The 16804-nt window shown below is 38.7% G+C and overlaps 2 protein-coding genes across 2 annotated transcripts in view; one reads left to right on the top strand and one right to left on the bottom strand.

The window, feature by feature from the left end:
* Positions 1 to 3521, bottom strand: part of LOC6603502 (clathrin heavy chain) — a 34321-nt gene extending 30800 nt beyond the window's left edge. The window contains exon 1 of the mRNA XM_002028445.2: positions 3421 to 3521. Within this exon, the coding sequence (XP_002028481.1) occupies positions 3421 to 3462 (42 nt within the window). The 5' untranslated portion in view covers positions 3463 to 3521. The remainder of the gene's footprint in view (positions 1 to 3420) is intronic.
* Positions 3522 to 5086: 1565 nt separating this feature from the next.
* LOC6604248 (protein tramtrack, beta isoform) overlaps positions 5087 to 16804 on the top strand; it is a gene marked incomplete at its 3' end in the record, with an annotated part of 92033 nt that continues 80315 nt past the window's right edge. Inside the window, exon 1 of the mRNA XM_026990944.1 lies at positions 5087 to 5281. The remainder of the gene's footprint in view (positions 5282 to 16804) is intronic.

Here is a 16804-nt window from a genome sequence, read left to right as displayed (position 1 = left end):
TTTCTCGTTTTCTATTCTAGCGGCAAAGAACGCTGATGATACTGCATATTCGGATGCCGAGTGTGTGACTTTGTTGTTCAGACATTACCACCAGAAAAATTCTATCTTGTCAGTTTCCGTTTGCTGGATCTGTCTTAGCATTAAGTCCCACACTACCAATAAATAGGCGTTCCGGGAATTTTTACCTTGCAGTACAGGACAGTACTTGACGTATAGGTCTCATACCTATAAGTTGAAAAATGTTCGGATTCAGTTTCACGTCGGAAAATATGTCCCTCCCTGTTCAAAAAGAACTCAAATTTCTTTGTGTTAAATTGATTCTTCCTGGCTTCATCACTTCTTTGTATATTCCACAGTCTTCTGGTATCACGATATACGAACAGAACTTGTCTGCCATAAAAACCATTTCTTCATTTCTGTCAGATAAAAATGTGTGATAGTTCGTACTGATTTTAACTCACTAGGTGCTGTTGGGTTTTCGGTAATCGAAAGTAATAACTTAGTACCCATGTCACGACATGACTTATTGACGGCTTGCCTGTCCTTGTCCTTGTCTACAGTCAACTTTCTGCGCTCTATATCTGTGTTTTATATCGGATCCGACCATTGTATTATTAACCCGAGCTCTTTCTCTCACTATACCTGAACGACTACTTTCCTACCTTCAAAGTGTCGGGCGATATTAAAACAGCTGGGTCAGGCAGGGAAGCTCATACTCTCCTACAGAGAATTATATGTGCATCATATTTGTTTTTTATTAGAAAAGTAAAAATACTGAAATATAAAAATATTGAAATGTTTAGTGTTACGCATATTAACATATTAACTGACACACAAGTAATAATAATTTCTACCTTTTCTAAAATAATTTCTACAAAAATGTAGAAAAAGAAATTTTACTATCAAGACTCTCTAAATATACATATATTGTTAGTCCGATTTTAAACGACGGGAAACATTGTGAGCACCTCCCAAAACTGACACCTTGGAAAAGAAGTTAAGCAATATTGCGAACTTGCCCGAAATTCTGGTAAGGTGACGGGGGTGACTTGCCCAAGCTAATAAAGAAAAGGCTGGAATTCGGTCATAAGCTCAGACACCATTAAGATATACAAGCGGAAGGCGCATCCTGTCGATAACCCAGTCGAGCAGGAGCCAGCCCCAGAAGGTGTCTCGTCGGACACAGAGCTGATGCTCGATGGCGACTAAACGGCGACAAGCCTAAAGCTGCAAGGGTCACATCTAAGGCTGTTGTCGTCCTACATGGCCCAAGCTATGTAGCCAGCTACAGCGAGGGGTCGGACACTCCCCTACTAATAGGTTGTGATGCCAACGCTCACTACACCCCATGGGGGAGCTCGGACACAAATGTAAGAAGTGACTCACTTTTCAGCTTCATCCTAAACTTAAATTTTTGTATTTGTAATCAGGGCAACGACCTCACTTTTATAATTAAAAATCGACAGCAGATTATTGACCTCACTTTAGTGAGACATAGTCAAGAGTTATAAAGTCCTGGAGGACCATTCCCTTTCTGACGGCAGGCCCGAACACAATGGACGACCTAGATCGTCTAGTGAACAGGTTCACGGAAGCATGCAACAAAGCCTTCACGGCAGCATGCCCCACAAATAAACCTAGGGGAAAAATGGAACCCCCTTGGTGATCAAAACAAATAGATATAGTACGTAAAAGCTGCAGGACTCTCTTCAACAGAGCCTAAAGCACTAACGAAGAGAAGCACTGGGAAGAATATAAAATCAGTCTGGCACTGTACAAAAAAGAATCTACGGAAGCAAAAAGGGACTCTTTTGGTCTGAAATCAAGGAAACGTGAAAGGCCGCAAGGCTACGCAAGATCCTTTCGACAACTACTCCCTCGGTGGGGTACTTTAAAAAGAATGATGGCACGTAGAGTAACTCCAGTGAGGAATCCATACACATTTTAATCGATACTCATTTCCTCGGAGGTACAACCATCGAGCCGCCACACCTCTCTTGGTAACTTTGATTACTAAACACCTCAACCCGTGCTAATCGCCAGGTCAAGCCGGGGAAAAGGCCGGGGACATAGCCATCAACTGGCTACAATGTATCTTCAGGAGGATACTGGCAGTGGGTACAATACCACAAGCGTGGCTTAAGACAAAGATAGTCTTTATCCCCAAAGAAGGGAAAGCCTCAATCCTAAACGACTTTTAGACGTTTAGACTTTAGTTTATCGTTCAAACGGCACTCCATGAAATAAGCTCAGTGGTATAGATATCTCAGCATTTCAAGAAATTTATAATAACTTTAACTAATAATAACTCATTAATAACTTTTCTCGTTATCGAGGGGAGCCTTTAACAACGTCGTACAGGGTGCCATTACCCAAGCCCTGACTGACCTGGGGGAGGGAACAGGAACAGAGGCACCTCGCAAGGTAGTTGCTACGTGGACGATGTTGCACTTATCTTCTGGATGAAATACCCCCAAAACTTGCGCGAAATCGTGTTCTTCCCAAATAAATACAAAGTCTCAACCTTTCAACCCCCCATTTTAAATGGATGTAGGCTCTCCTGCAGTTCAGCGAACTGCCGCCCTATGCATCTGTGGAGCTCTTCGCACCACTCCAAATGATGCCCTAAATGCCATCTTATGCCTCCAGAGTCTTGGCCCTGCAGGTTAAAGTCAAGGTTTTCTATTTACAATTAATTTTTTCTGCAGTCTATCCAAAGTTAACTAAAAATCGTTACAGACGTGTTGTCTTAAAAATAATTTGTTTCCTAATATGACTATGATATTAAAACGAATTTATTTGACGGCAGCAAGAAAATAAAAATTAGACGCAGAAGCTCAAATTTGCAAAAAGCACCGACTAGAGATGTGAGAAATACATGCAATTTCAGAGAGCGGCTTTTTTTGTCGCTTGGTGTAACTTATGTACGTATGTACATATGTATGTATACATACGCATGTATACAGAGAGAAATAGAAGCAGAAAAATGCCTGGACAGACAGAATTAGTTATGCATTTACTTATATACATAAATTATATTATACTATATTCTATATAGCCGCCATTTCACTTTTTATGAAACTTTTCCTAGCTTGTCCAAAAAAAGAAAGAACGCCCACAATTAAATCTGGAACAAACTGGAACAAACGGACATATGTACATACATTTAACTACCAATTTATTCACAAAATTTTATATACAATAAAGTTTTGGTTTATAAAAGATCAACAAGTGGTTTTCCATTCAGCCTGACCCATGGTTAATTAAATATGTATGTATGTACATTCGTCACATAATTGGAATAAGAGATATGTTCACACATATGTGCATATGTGTATACCAATTGTATGCACTATACTGGCATTGCTCGTGGACTAACGGCGCAAGAAACGTCAAGCAGTACAATCGTTTCACACTCACCTGTAAATGCTCCTGAAAGCGGATGGGTAGCGGTTGCGTCATCTTTGAAAGATAGTTTTCGATTTTAGTAATAAGGATTACTTAAGGATTCCACTTCAAGTACAATAATATAAATATGTTTTTTATTGATTATGAACAATTTTCTGTAAAAGAAGATTATAGACACCCAGCGGCGTTTTTGCAGTTATTTAAATAATTTTTAATGCATATACATAGTTAAATAAATATACATATGTACCTATGTTTTTTGAAAAATCTTCCCTTTTTTCTTAGTTGCAGTGATCTTTGATTTTCTTGTTAGTATTGCTTTTTCCGTTTTTGATGTTATTTTATTTCAAAATGCTACAATTTTGCGAAATGAATACAATAGAATAATAAATACAATAGTCAATAAAATGAAAATTTTAATGACAATTTAATTTTTAATATAAAATTTATGCAACCATTTATAGGTTTTATTTTCCATTTAATAGACTGTGAAGCGTAACCGCCACAGCACACTCAGTTGTATTTACTAGGCGTATGGCTCTTAATAAATATCTATTCCTTACACATTGAAGATAAAATAATATAAATTTAAAACAAAAACCCCTACTGATAAACACTGTACGCGCGAGCAAGCACCAATGCTTGAAAAGAAAAGAGGCAGCACTACCGACAGATTACTCGTTGCTCACCACAGTAAAGTCAGCCATGTTGAGTTGCGCTTTTAACAATTAGTCATTCACTAACACATTTACACATATTTTCACATAGGTTCAAGTGAGAAAAATATTTCCAGTTTATAAACCAATTTATAATTTATCTTTGCTTCACAACATAACAAGATATACAAAAAAATATAGATTATAACATTTTTTTTTTTGCAAATATGGACTTGGCCTTTTCACAAGTAAACTGAACTGCCATATGCCACATAAACAAAATAAAATTTCTATGCTTACATACAAAAAATGTACTACCCTATGCCTAATAACGTTAAACCTTAACACCAAATTTTATGATTTGTAAGAGCAAATATATGCATTGAATTTAATATATTCGAAGAGTTTATCTTAGTTGTAATTTAAATAAGCGTACATTTATTTTGTTGTGTTTTCGCTTGCCCAGAAACACTAAACACGGGAGAGATGACAAATCAATTCAAATTTGGCTTTAGCACATTTTATTAGTTGATAGGCCAAAAGGTAAAGAGAATACATCGGGTGCGTAGCGCAGCAGAACCGATAAATTTTTGATCGACTCCCTTGATTAGTTATATCGAATAGCATCGTCTAGTTTTTGAACGAAATTGTGAGAAATATTGCACTTACTTTATTTCTTAACGCCTTTTTCAAATTACACTGGTAATAAACAAGGTTGGCATCACGCTTGTTAAAATCTAATATCAATTTATTAATTTAAATTTGAAAAGAACATCAAACGGCTAAATATTTTCTCATCTTATTTAGATAAGACCGACCCCGATCATATAAATAATTTAGAAACAATAGTTTGTGAATGTTAGTTTTAAAATATTAAAAAAGTCAGTTTAAGCGGGTGAAAAAAAACGCGCGTTGGAAATGTTTCAATAACTTCAAAACATTCAAAAAATTGTATTTATGTGACGTGCTGGTTTAGTTATTGTGAAAAATCAATACATCATTGTTCTTTTCTGTATGTGAGTACTTAAGACTGTGTAGGAAGTTTGTTAAACAAAAGTACTTTGTTAACGCTAGCTCACGCGCACAGGATACTACAATTGGCAGGGGAGGTCTGCATCACCTAACACAAAGCGTCTGTTTTTTACCGTTCTACAAACTAAACGCAGGCAATTTTGCATTATTAACTGAAGGCAAAAGCTATAACTCCTTCCAAACAGGTATGAATTTGTTTATTTTTAGTGCATACATATTTAAATTCCTTATACATAGCTATTTTTTTTGCTACATCCTTGATATAAGTTAAAACGATAGAAACGAATAAATAAATCCATACATATGTATGGATTAATATATAAATATAATTCATAAATATATATTTTATTTTTTAGTGTTCACCCACGACTACAACTGTAAACATTGGACGTATCCTCAAACTTTATACGGTCTTTTATTTTACCTGTATTGTGCTTGGAATTACTTGTGATTTATATACATATGTATGAAAATATCCCGGAACATTTATATGTATATTTTTTTTGCACGTTGAAGTATTCATATGTACCTATGCTCACACTTGTGCACATATGTAATGTTGATGTTGCTCATTCAAAACAAATTTAATGCAAAAAAAAAATCAAAATGCTCGCTCCCAAGACAACAATTCTCTCCCTGATCCAAAATCATTGATATTTGAACACACATATGTATATCGTATTCTGTTATGTGTATGAATGCAATCATATATTGTCATACACATGTACATAGTTGAATTTTGGACGAATCTTAATCACTTTCGTTTTCATTAACCTTACCATACACTCCGCTACACATAAATAAGACTGCCCGTATATCTGTACCGTAAATGTGATGGGCTCCTAGCCAGCGTGACAAACGCGTCTACCTAACTTAACCTGCCCTGTAAGCGATATTTTAACGAAGCCTAAAAACGAGAAAAGAAGGGACCGAAGAAGACGGATAGGCAAAAAAAAAGGATTAATTCGACTTACACGTAGATCTTTTCTATCGATATGCTTACAAAGTGTCTGTAATATATACCACAGATGTCATGGTCGTATGACAACATACTTCAAGTCTTATTTAGACTGACGGACAGAGATATAAACAGACATAGCGATAAATATAGTGTGAAAGTGTTGGTAGCCGTCACAGCTATCAATCAGTGCTGTTCCGGAAAAATTGTACTTTTCGTGTCGTTTTTAGATTTGATGTCGATAGGTTTAATTTTTTCATCGATTCTGACAAATAAAAACAGCTGATCTGGTTGCTTCAATAATATACAGCGTGATAAAATGCCTAATTACTTGTTTTGAAGCAAAACCACGTCAGAAAGTGCGCGATTTAAGAAAATCGAGACATCTTAAATACAACACCTGTATATTTAACATGTCTGCTACTCTGCGAGTAAGAGCTTGCATATTGAAAATTAAATTACTAATGGTTAACAAATTTAATTGTTGTACCAAAATTTTGAATTAAATGGGCGGGAAAAGGCTTACCCTGCTGTTCTGTTGTGCGCATGTTATGAGAACAGTCTGTGCTGGGATGTGCAAATATTTATTTCATTTCCGATAAACAAATCGAAATGCGTCAGCTGTTTGCACGAAAACGAAAATTCTTGTTGCCCCAACCAATTATTTTCAAGCCAAGTTTGAGGTTGGGTTAAGAAAAAACCCTTTATAAGGAAGGTACAAGCCTTGCAATTAAGATACGTTTTGTTACATAAAAAACCGTTTACTTTTCGTCGAGGAAAATGTTTCGTTTTTAAAACGTAGAAATCTTGCGGGTTGTAAAAACGGAAACACAAATTTATGTGATTTCGGAAAACTTTTGTGAAAGTGAAAACCGGAGCCTGTCTGTATATAAAGGTTTTTATTGCTCAACACTTGCCTTCTTTTCCCGTAACGTTTTATACCCGATACTCATAATGAGTGTAGGGGTATATTAAATTTGTGGGGAAAATGGATGGAAGCGTTTCCGACCTCATAAAGTATATATATATGTACATATATATATTCGTGATCAGCATCAATAGCCGAGTTGATTGAGCCATGTCTGTCTGTAGGTCCGTCCGTCTAGTTTGACGTCTAGTTCTCAGAGACTGTAAAAGCTAAAGCAACGAAATTTTGTATCCAGACTGCTTCGTTTTACACTGAATCAAGTTTTTTTAAAAATTTTGCCACGCCCCTTTCCGCCGCCACAAAGGACGAAACCCAAAAACGCTCAATCATAGAAAATTACCATATCTTCTAGACTGTCGAATCTGGATCAGATTGGATTATAATTATAGCAAGAAGGAAGAAATCAATTTGCAGTTGCTACGCAAACCCAGCCACGCGCTTACTCATTCTCCCTCTCTCTATCTTACTCTCTAACACATTCTTCGTAGTTCAATGTGTGCGCCCTCTGGCGGAGAGGAGCCATACTGACTGAGTATCGGGTACAAATGCAGCGTAGCAGCGACTCACAACGTTTCCCCCTCGTTTTATCTGGTCTCACCGTTAGTTGGACTTAAGTCTGGTGGAATACGTTCATACGAAGAAAATATTGTGCCGCCGACTTGACAATACAATATAAAGAACGATGTCTAACGAAAAAATTGTAGAAGCTGTGCGCAAGAATGACCCAAGAATACAATTTTTGGCAAAAGAGGACTAAGAAATAAAAAAACATAAATTGTTTTTAAAATGTTTTTAAGCATCTCAAAATAAAAAAGAGGCAGGTGCCACCTCTAGTCATGCCGCTACTTAACATTTTTCACAGGCTTCCTTTGTCCCCTTACCTTACAATCGCAAAATCATGGGAAAACCACAATTTCAAAGCTTTCGGAATAAATCTACACGCGGGATAATGCTTTTATCTACTAGGTTAACAAAAATCGATGCGATCGTATTTACATTTTTGGAACGGAAATGACGAAAATAGTTTCTCAGGCGTTTTTAAGTCTCTCTACCAGTGTGGCTTAGAATTAAAAGCGTGCGGGTTCATGACCAACATGAACTCGAAAGGCGTACCATCCTCTTTTCCCCCTCAAAACGCGCTTATTCTCAGTAAGCATTCCAGTTATCTAGTACGGTAACGATAGGGAATGATGTAATACGTGTTGTCTTTTTTCACTTTTAGTTTAATCATATGTACATATATGCACAAGATAAATACAATATGCATTACATGCATTATGTGTCTACTCATCAAATAGGTATATACAAACTGAGACTGCCGTGTAGTTATACTTGATACTCGAAGAGTGGTATATTAGATTTGTGGTGGAAGTGGATGTGTGTAACACCCAGAAGGAAGCGTTTACGACCCTATCAAGTACACCTAATTTTGTTTTTACACGGTCTTTTTTTACACGTTTTTCAAATAACGGTTTGATAATCAAACATTTTTAATTTTTGTACACGTATTTTCTCCATTTAGTACGGTTCAAAATAACAACACAAATAGATAAAAAAAAACATACACAAACAGCTAGAAATCAAACGAAAACAAGAAAGAGCTTAAAGAGAATAAGTACATACACCGATTAATCAATTTCTAACAATACAAACATACATACATACTAAATTTTTGGATGTCATATTCATAAATTAAAAAAAAAATTTTTTTCTAAATAAAACTTTTTTCAACGGTCATTTTGTAATTTGATCAAACAAAGAAAACAAAAATTCTAAAATTCTAAAAACGATTTCTTCAACAAAAACTAAATTTTTTCCAATAGGTTGCATAATACGAATTTTATCTCCGCACTTGCAACATCTCTGCAAGTCACTTAGATATATCTCCAACTCAGCATGGATTTATAAGGTGGCGATCAACCACCACGAACTTTTTAGAGTTTACCTTTTTCATTATTAAAGGCTTTCAAGGTATCTTACAGACGGATGTTATTTACACCGACTTTAGTAAAGCATTCGAATCTGTAAACCATTCCCTTCTAGCACATAAACTTGACCTTTTACCGTTTACGCCCAACCTCCTGAGATGAATTTCTAGCTATCTTTGTTCCAGGTCTCAAAGAGACATCTTCACAAACTACCTCTCTTCACCAGTCAAGGTTTCTTCGGGAGTACCACAGGGCAGCCATCTATGCCCCTTACTCTTCACACTCTTTATTAATGACTTGCCTTCGGTATTAACATACTCTCGAGTAAAAATGTATGCGGATGATGATAACTCTCTGTCTAGTATAAGGACATTTCATTAAATTCTCGCCTGCAATCCGATCTCAATAATTTTCAGTCATGGTGCTGTGCAAACTTGTTACACCGTAATGTCTCGAAATGCAAAGTTAGGACATTTCATCGTTTTAGCCCCTGGTTGGCTCCATATACCCTATGTGGAGAGAGAATTGAGAGAATTACCCTGGTGGATGATCTTGGTGTTATATTAGATGCCAAGCTAAAGTTTTCTGAACACATTTCTACCACGGTAAATAAGACCATGGGCGTGCTTGAGTTCATAAAGAGGTGGTCAAAGCAATTTGACGAACAATTTTAAACCAACCAAGAGAGAGTTTCGTTACGACATTTCGAGCTCGATTGGAAGAGGTTTCTGGGGTACCCCTGAAATTTATTTTCTTCATTCTGGCTATTTTTTTATACCCGATACTCAAAATGAGCATTGGGGTATATTAGATTTGTGGATGTGTGTAACGTCCAGAAGGAATCGTTTCCGACCCCATAAAGTATATATATTCTTGATCAGCATCAATAGCCGAGTCGATTGAGCCATCTGTCTGTCCGTCTGTCCGTCCGTCCGTCTGTCCGTCTGTCTGTCTGTCCGTCCCCTTCAGCGCCTAATGCTCAAAGACTATAAGAGCTAGAGCAACGATGTTTTGGATCCAGACTTCTGTGATATGTCAATGCTACAAAAATATTTCAAAACTTTGCCCCGCCCACTTCCGCCCCCACAAAGGGCGAAAATCTGTGGCATCCACAATTTCGACGATACGAGAAAACTAAAAACGCAGAATCGTAGAAGATGACTATATCTTCTAGAGTGCAAAATCTGAACCAGATCGTATAATTATTATAGCCAGAATCAAGAAAACAATTTCACTCTTTCTCGCTCTGTCTCTCTCTAACACACAGGTTTCATGGTCGGTTTTGCCAATTGCAAAATATGAGTTCAAGGATCTCAGAACCCATAAGAGCTAGAGCAACCAAATTTGGTATCCACACTCCTGTGATATCGGACCTTGACCGTTTTGTGTCAAAATTTCGACACACCCCCTTCCGACCCCGCAAAGGACGAAAATCTGGGGCAACCACAAATCTCAGAGACTATTAAGGCTAGAGTAATCAAATTTGGTATCCGCACTTTTGTTAGATCTCACCCCATCCGCCCCCACAAAGGACGAAAATCTGTTGCATCCACAATACTGCACATTGGAGAAAACTAAAAACGCAGAATCATAGATAACGACCATATCTATTAGATTGCTGAATCTGGATCAGATCAGATCATTTTTATAGCCAAAAGGAACAAATCAATTTGCAGTGGCTACGCAGCGCCCGACGTCACGCTCAGACTGATTTTCTGTCTCTCTCGCACGCACTCTTTGTCGTGTCGTTTAATATTAGCGGCGTCTGCCGGAGGAGAGCCATACTGACTTAGTATCGGGTATAACTGTAGAGTTGCGGTGTCCGCAGCAACTCACAACGTTCCCCCTCGTTTTTTTAGACGTTGACGTTGACATGCAATGACTGCATCTTTCAAGAGGCGATGCAGTTACTGCACCGTCAAGTGGCCCGTGTGAAACCAGCAGAAGGCTGTTACGCGCGGATCCCAGGCATAACGCAGCCCTCCTCCCGCCCAACCGACCGAGGGGCGCTGTCGCATGACGCACGGTGCGTAGCCGAACCGAACGCGAACATGCAAGAAAGATAGCTATGAGACTAACATTCGAGGAAAATTAGCACTAAACTTACTAAGAAACTAAGCATGCAATCGAAATACAAATACCATTACAATTACTAATTACTAGAAAGGTGTGTAAGGATTAGTAATTTAATAAGAGGAAGAGAATTAGTGGTGGATATAATATGGTAGAGGGAATTATAATCCGAGCATAAGACCCTAAACGGTTCATGCAAGGAATAGTTCGATCTACAAAGTGGAAGGAGCAACGGTATACAATTTCTAGTCAGTCTAATAGGAATCGTGAAGTTTATGCGGCTCAACAGATCAGGGCTGTCTATGTCACCCCTGATCAAATTGTGCATTAATATCACACCAAGCATTTTTCTACGGTTAACTAAGGATGGGATGTTTACTAATAGTAGTCTACTAGAGTAAGCTAAGGCCCCGCAGAGCAAAGAGTAAAAAGTTTTTCTGTACTGATTCTATACGGTCCTGGTGTACTTTGTACTGAGGGCACCATACACAGGAGCCGTATTCTAAGATCGGACGAACAAGCGAGGTATAGAGAGTCTTTGTTATATAGGGGTCGTCAAATTCCTTTGACCACCTCTTTATAAACCCAAGCACGCCCATGGCCTTATTTACCATGGTAGAAATGTGTTCGGAAAACTTTAACTTGGGGTCTAACATAACACCCAGATCATCCACCAGGGTAATTCTCTCAAGAGAACCACCAAATGGGGTATAGGGAGCCAAACTTTGCATTTCGAGGCATTAAGGTGTAACAAGTTTGCACAACACCATGACTGAAAGTTATTGAGATCGGATTGCAAGCGAGAATGAAATGAAATGTCCTTGTACTGGACACAGAGTTTAACATCATCCGCATACAGAAGTACTCGAGAGTATGTTAATACTGAATGCAAGTCATTAATAAAGAGTGTGAAGTGTAAATAAATTTTGAAATACACTTGTAACTGTGGCATATCACAGATGTTTGAATACAAAATGTTGTTGCTCTAACTCTTATAGTCTCTGAGCACTAGGGACGGTGACGCTGATAGGGACGGACAGACGAACGGACGGACAGATAGATATGGCTCAGTCGACTCGGCTATTGATGCTGATCAAGAATATACTTAATGGGGTGGGAAACGCTTCCTTTTGGACGTTACACACATTTACTTTCACCACATATTTTCTCCAATATGACGGGTACTTGGATAGTGAAATACTGGCATATATTGACGTATTCAACTTTCTTTGTAATAAATAAAGTCGGAATGTTTTTTTTTGCGACATAAACGTTAGTCTGTTGAACAATGTGCGTTATGGTTTCGCCATTTTGAAGATATTCAAAATATTTATATGGTGTGTCGAGACTTTCAAATTCTTCCAGAGCGGTATGACAAAATGAGACAGCCGATTTATCTAACACCGAATTTTGTTGACGCCTCAATATTTTTTTGAATGCCTCTGATTTCAGATTTATATCCAGAACGCATCATACAAACGCGCCAGCATCATTTATGGTGTTATTTGTTTAATCATTGTCAAATGCATGACATCCACTGGAACGACTTTCAAATTTAACTTTATATCATTGTTGTATCTTCAGGGTGAATGATAGCAAGCGGACAGTGTTTTCGTTTCGGTGTCGGAGATGTAATTGAAGTGATCGAAGTTGATGATGACAATATAAAAGCCGTACTGTCATATAAGAAAAAATCTGACTAAAGTGCTGATTCCGACATATCTACAGCCTCGTTTATCGCCTCGTCAAACCCGTCACACTCACAAGCGTCTTCATCTAAATTGTCTTAAATTTCTTCTTCATTATCAATGTCGCCATCAAAATCTAACATCTAAAGCAGATCTGCCCATTGTGATGCTCCTACTTGTCATGTGATGGTGTCCTCTAATTAGGGAGATTTGTTAAACCACCCCGAGGTCTCAATAAAGAGTGCCAATTTCCCTAGCGGCATGGTCACCAGGCTGTCCAGGCTCTCGAAGAAGACGTCTCAGCCTAGCACTTAAGGTAGATTGTTGGGGTGTCACCCCAACGCATTCTAAGAGTCTTTTCAACATGCCCAACTACTTCGTGCAGTGCGGTCTTAACTGATATGCCCTTTAGTTAGATGTTAGTTAGCTAGTCACCGAAAACGTCCGAGCAACCAGGGAATTGGACTTTCATGAGAAGTATCAGGGATTCTCGGCTACTTTTTGCGAACGTACCGACCTGGTTGCGCAGCCGGCCAGGTGTAGTAAGCGCTTTTGACAGTACTCTTAAAAGCCTTGAGACCTCTGTGGGGCTGTCCATGGATTCGCAAAAGGCCGCCCATGATTCTCTTTTCGACTTCCTACAGGTTTTCTTGTAGGCATTAAATATGTGATGATATGGATACCAGCCTTTTTGTGTGTTCATCACTTTGGCTTTGCTGCAGAGTTTCCTCTATTCCGTCCTGATTTTGCTAAGCTCCCGTATCCACCACGAGTTGCGATTGGACTTTGGGGGTCGGCTGATCGGGCAGAATTTGAGAAATGATTTCTGTAGAGCCTTGGTAACGTTCAGTGGCGCTTCTGTACTAGACGTACTAGTCTCCCGTGCGAAGGATTTTAAGACTTTTGGTTTTTGAGAATCGGATCCAGTCTGTCGTTTAGAATTATGGGAGGCCTTGATCTTCTCCCTTTCCCATTTGATATTGTAATGTATCGTGTAGTACTCCTAAAAGGAGCACTATCCTGATACATGGCAATCCTTGTTGGCTATGGAGCCGCTGTTCGAGGCCAGGGTTATGTCTATAGCCTCTGCACGGTTCCTGTTGCGGAAAGTGGCGTGGTCACCCAGTTGCACACAAAAAGGTTTGTGGACAGGATGTACTCGAACAGCGACTTTCCCCAGGAATTTTTCGTCACCCAGGACAATGTCGTTTCCCTGCTTCGGCGCTTGACGGACAAGTGCCGTGATATCCTCCGAGGGTGGGTCCTCTGCTTTATATGTTGATTATGCAGAGGCCAGATATATGTAGGTTATTCCCGTCCTTCCTCTCGCATAGTGCATTCGTCAGGATCGTTGCTTTCCACGATAATGGTTACCTGGCTTACCTGCTGATTGTGGTGTGAGAAAGACGGTATCCGCGACCACTCAAACCCCGAACTCTTTCACATACGATCCAGGGCTCTTGGATGAGGGCCACGCTTTGAGTTTTGATTAGGACAATTGTGTCATTGTCTTCCTTGATCGGAGGAGGGATGCAGCCCTTCATATTCGATTTCGTTTGGTTAAAGTTCACCAAAGCCTTAAACTCTGGTTTTGAGAAACTCAAGAGTTTCCACGTTACCACATACGCATACAAACCAGTTGTCTGTGTGAACAACGACGTCATTTATAGACTCACTCAGAATTTCTGATTCAGCCATCCGTCAGTTGACTTCCGAGATCATCCCCTCCGGATGACCACGGTCGATAATGGCTACCTGCAGCTCAGGCTCAAGCTCGGAAGCTTTCGTAGAGTCATCCGTCTTTTCCGCTTCTGTCTAGAAGGTGTTGGTGGTGCCTTGGCTCTCGGCGCGTTCCGCGTCTGATGTGTGGACTTCCCCTTCACCATGTCGGTGTTATTTTTCGCCCTTTGTGCTTTTGCAGACGACACAGAGGGTTTGCTCACCTGCGCGGTCGTGCCAGATTCTTCTGGCGATGATGTCGAAGATCAATCCTTCTCTGCCGCAATGATAGATGCGCTGTGTGAGGTTTTGTCTAGCACGTTGTTTTTGTACTACTTCTTACTTCGACATTAAGGGACGAAGTGACAGTGAAGAGGATGCTTCGGCCTCACTGTTTAGTTTAAAACCGAGAAACACAAAATCGCAGAATCGTGCAGAATGACTATATCTTCTAGACTGCAGAATCTGAGCCAGATTGTATTATTATAGCCAGAATGAAGAAAACAATTTCATATTCTTTCGATCTGCCTCTCCCTAAAACACTCGTTTCATGGTTGGCTTTGCCTATCGCAAACAGTGAGCGCCTAGATCTCAGAGACTATAAGAGCTAGAGCAGCCATACCAAATTTGGTATCCACACTCCTGTGATATCCAACCTGCACTGATCGGATTATTATTATAGACAAAAGGAACAAATCAATTTTCGGTCGCTACGCAGTCCCCGACGACACGTTCAGAATGATTTTCTGTATCTCTCGCACACACTTTTTGTCGCTCAATGTCTACCGGGGGAGAGTCAAACTGACTAAGTATAAATGACGGGTATAAATGTAGAGTTGGGTCTCCGCAGCAACTCACAACGTTCCCCCTCGTTTGGTTAGTATTTGGTTATAGTCTTGCATAAGTTTAACAGAACGTTCGGCATTTTGAAAATCTTCATGTCTATGCCATTCTGAAGGGTCGTCAGTTAAAAAAGTTTGGCAATATTAAAGCGATGGAAAAATGTAGCAGAAATAGTTCTCACAAACTCAGATAGTCTCTTTTTAGGCAAAGAGTCTTGAACGTAGGCAAATCTTTTTCTTTCAAAATTAGGCGTTTTGCAGAAGTTTCGAAGACAACACAAAGTGCCAAGAGTTGCGTCGAATAATCGCTGGATTCGCACTCACTTCCAGAATATGTTAAACGTCCTCAGATATTGATGGTTTACGTAAATAATATTATTGCCGGCAGTAAATGCAACGATCTCAGTAGCAATTCGCGCAATTTCTTTTCGCTTTTGTACTTGATCCTTTAGTTGATCCCTCACATTTTCGTTGATTTTTTTTTTACCGAGATGGTGTCTAGACCAGCTTAATGCCCAATGCCCTGGTCTTTGGGTCTGCCGCTGCAGTTCAAGAAATGTCTTGTCCTCTTCAATTTGCATAATGGACATGGCATCTGGGTGTGCAATATCGAAAAAAATACATTGCTCGTATAATTTGCACATTAGTATGAAAAGTTGAATGTTAACTATTTATTGTTGGCTTAAATGATAACAAATCGGGCTGAAATTTTGGGGGCTGGATTATATTTTAATGTTCTAAGTCAATCCGATCGGAGCAATATATAGTATAGCTGCCATAGGAACCATTGACCTCAAGTCACCACTTCTAAACGTTGTCGAATTAGGCTGAAACTTTATATTTTATTGTTTTATAACAAAAGGAACATTTTTAGACCCTGAGACCTTTGAAAATAAAACTTTTATAAATAAGCGTAACCCTAACGTACATTGGTTTTAGAAGATAGTACTGCTACATTATTTTGATATATTTGTCAAAAAAAGGGGTGGCCGGCCACAACCGAACCAAATTGATTAATTTTTAAAAATGGGAAGTTACATACACATTGTGGTTGGAGTCGGTATTGAATCAAAAATATAATAAATTTACTGTCTAAATATGCATAGCACTTACCTTTTCTATTGATTCACTTCGTTTTATAGCACTTTTAAAAATGTTTTAGAAAACTTTCACGTCAATGTACTTATTTAATTTTTTTTACACATGAAAAAATTAATTTTTTTCTCAGAAACAACCAGAGACGTCTGACGTCTTTTGTATTTGCATAAAAACAATGTGTAGTGATAATACGTATTTGACAATTGACAATTTGATATATCTCCTTTATGTGAAAATTTAAGTAGGAGTGGCCACGCGCGAACCTTCTACGCTATTCTTTAATTATATAAAAATGAAACAAAACAATCAGCCAGGCTCCGTTTTTCACATTCTCAAAATTTTTCCGATTTACTTTTGAGATTTAAATTCCGCAAGATTTATTCGTTTTCAAAACGAAAACATTTTCGTTGACGAAATGAAAAGTAAACGGTAAAAGCAACAACAATTTTCGTTTTGGTGCAAACATAAAAAATA

The sequence above is a fragment of the Drosophila persimilis genome, unplaced genomic scaffold (genome assembly GCF_003286085.1).
Source record: "Drosophila persimilis strain 14011-0111.01,24,50 unplaced genomic scaffold, DperRS2 tig00000631-arrow-arrow-pilon, whole genome shotgun sequence".
Lineage (NCBI taxonomy): Eukaryota > Metazoa > Arthropoda > Insecta > Diptera > Drosophilidae > Drosophila > Drosophila persimilis.
Note: the sequence above shows the minus strand (reverse complement) of the source record. Positions and strands in the feature narration are given on the sequence as shown.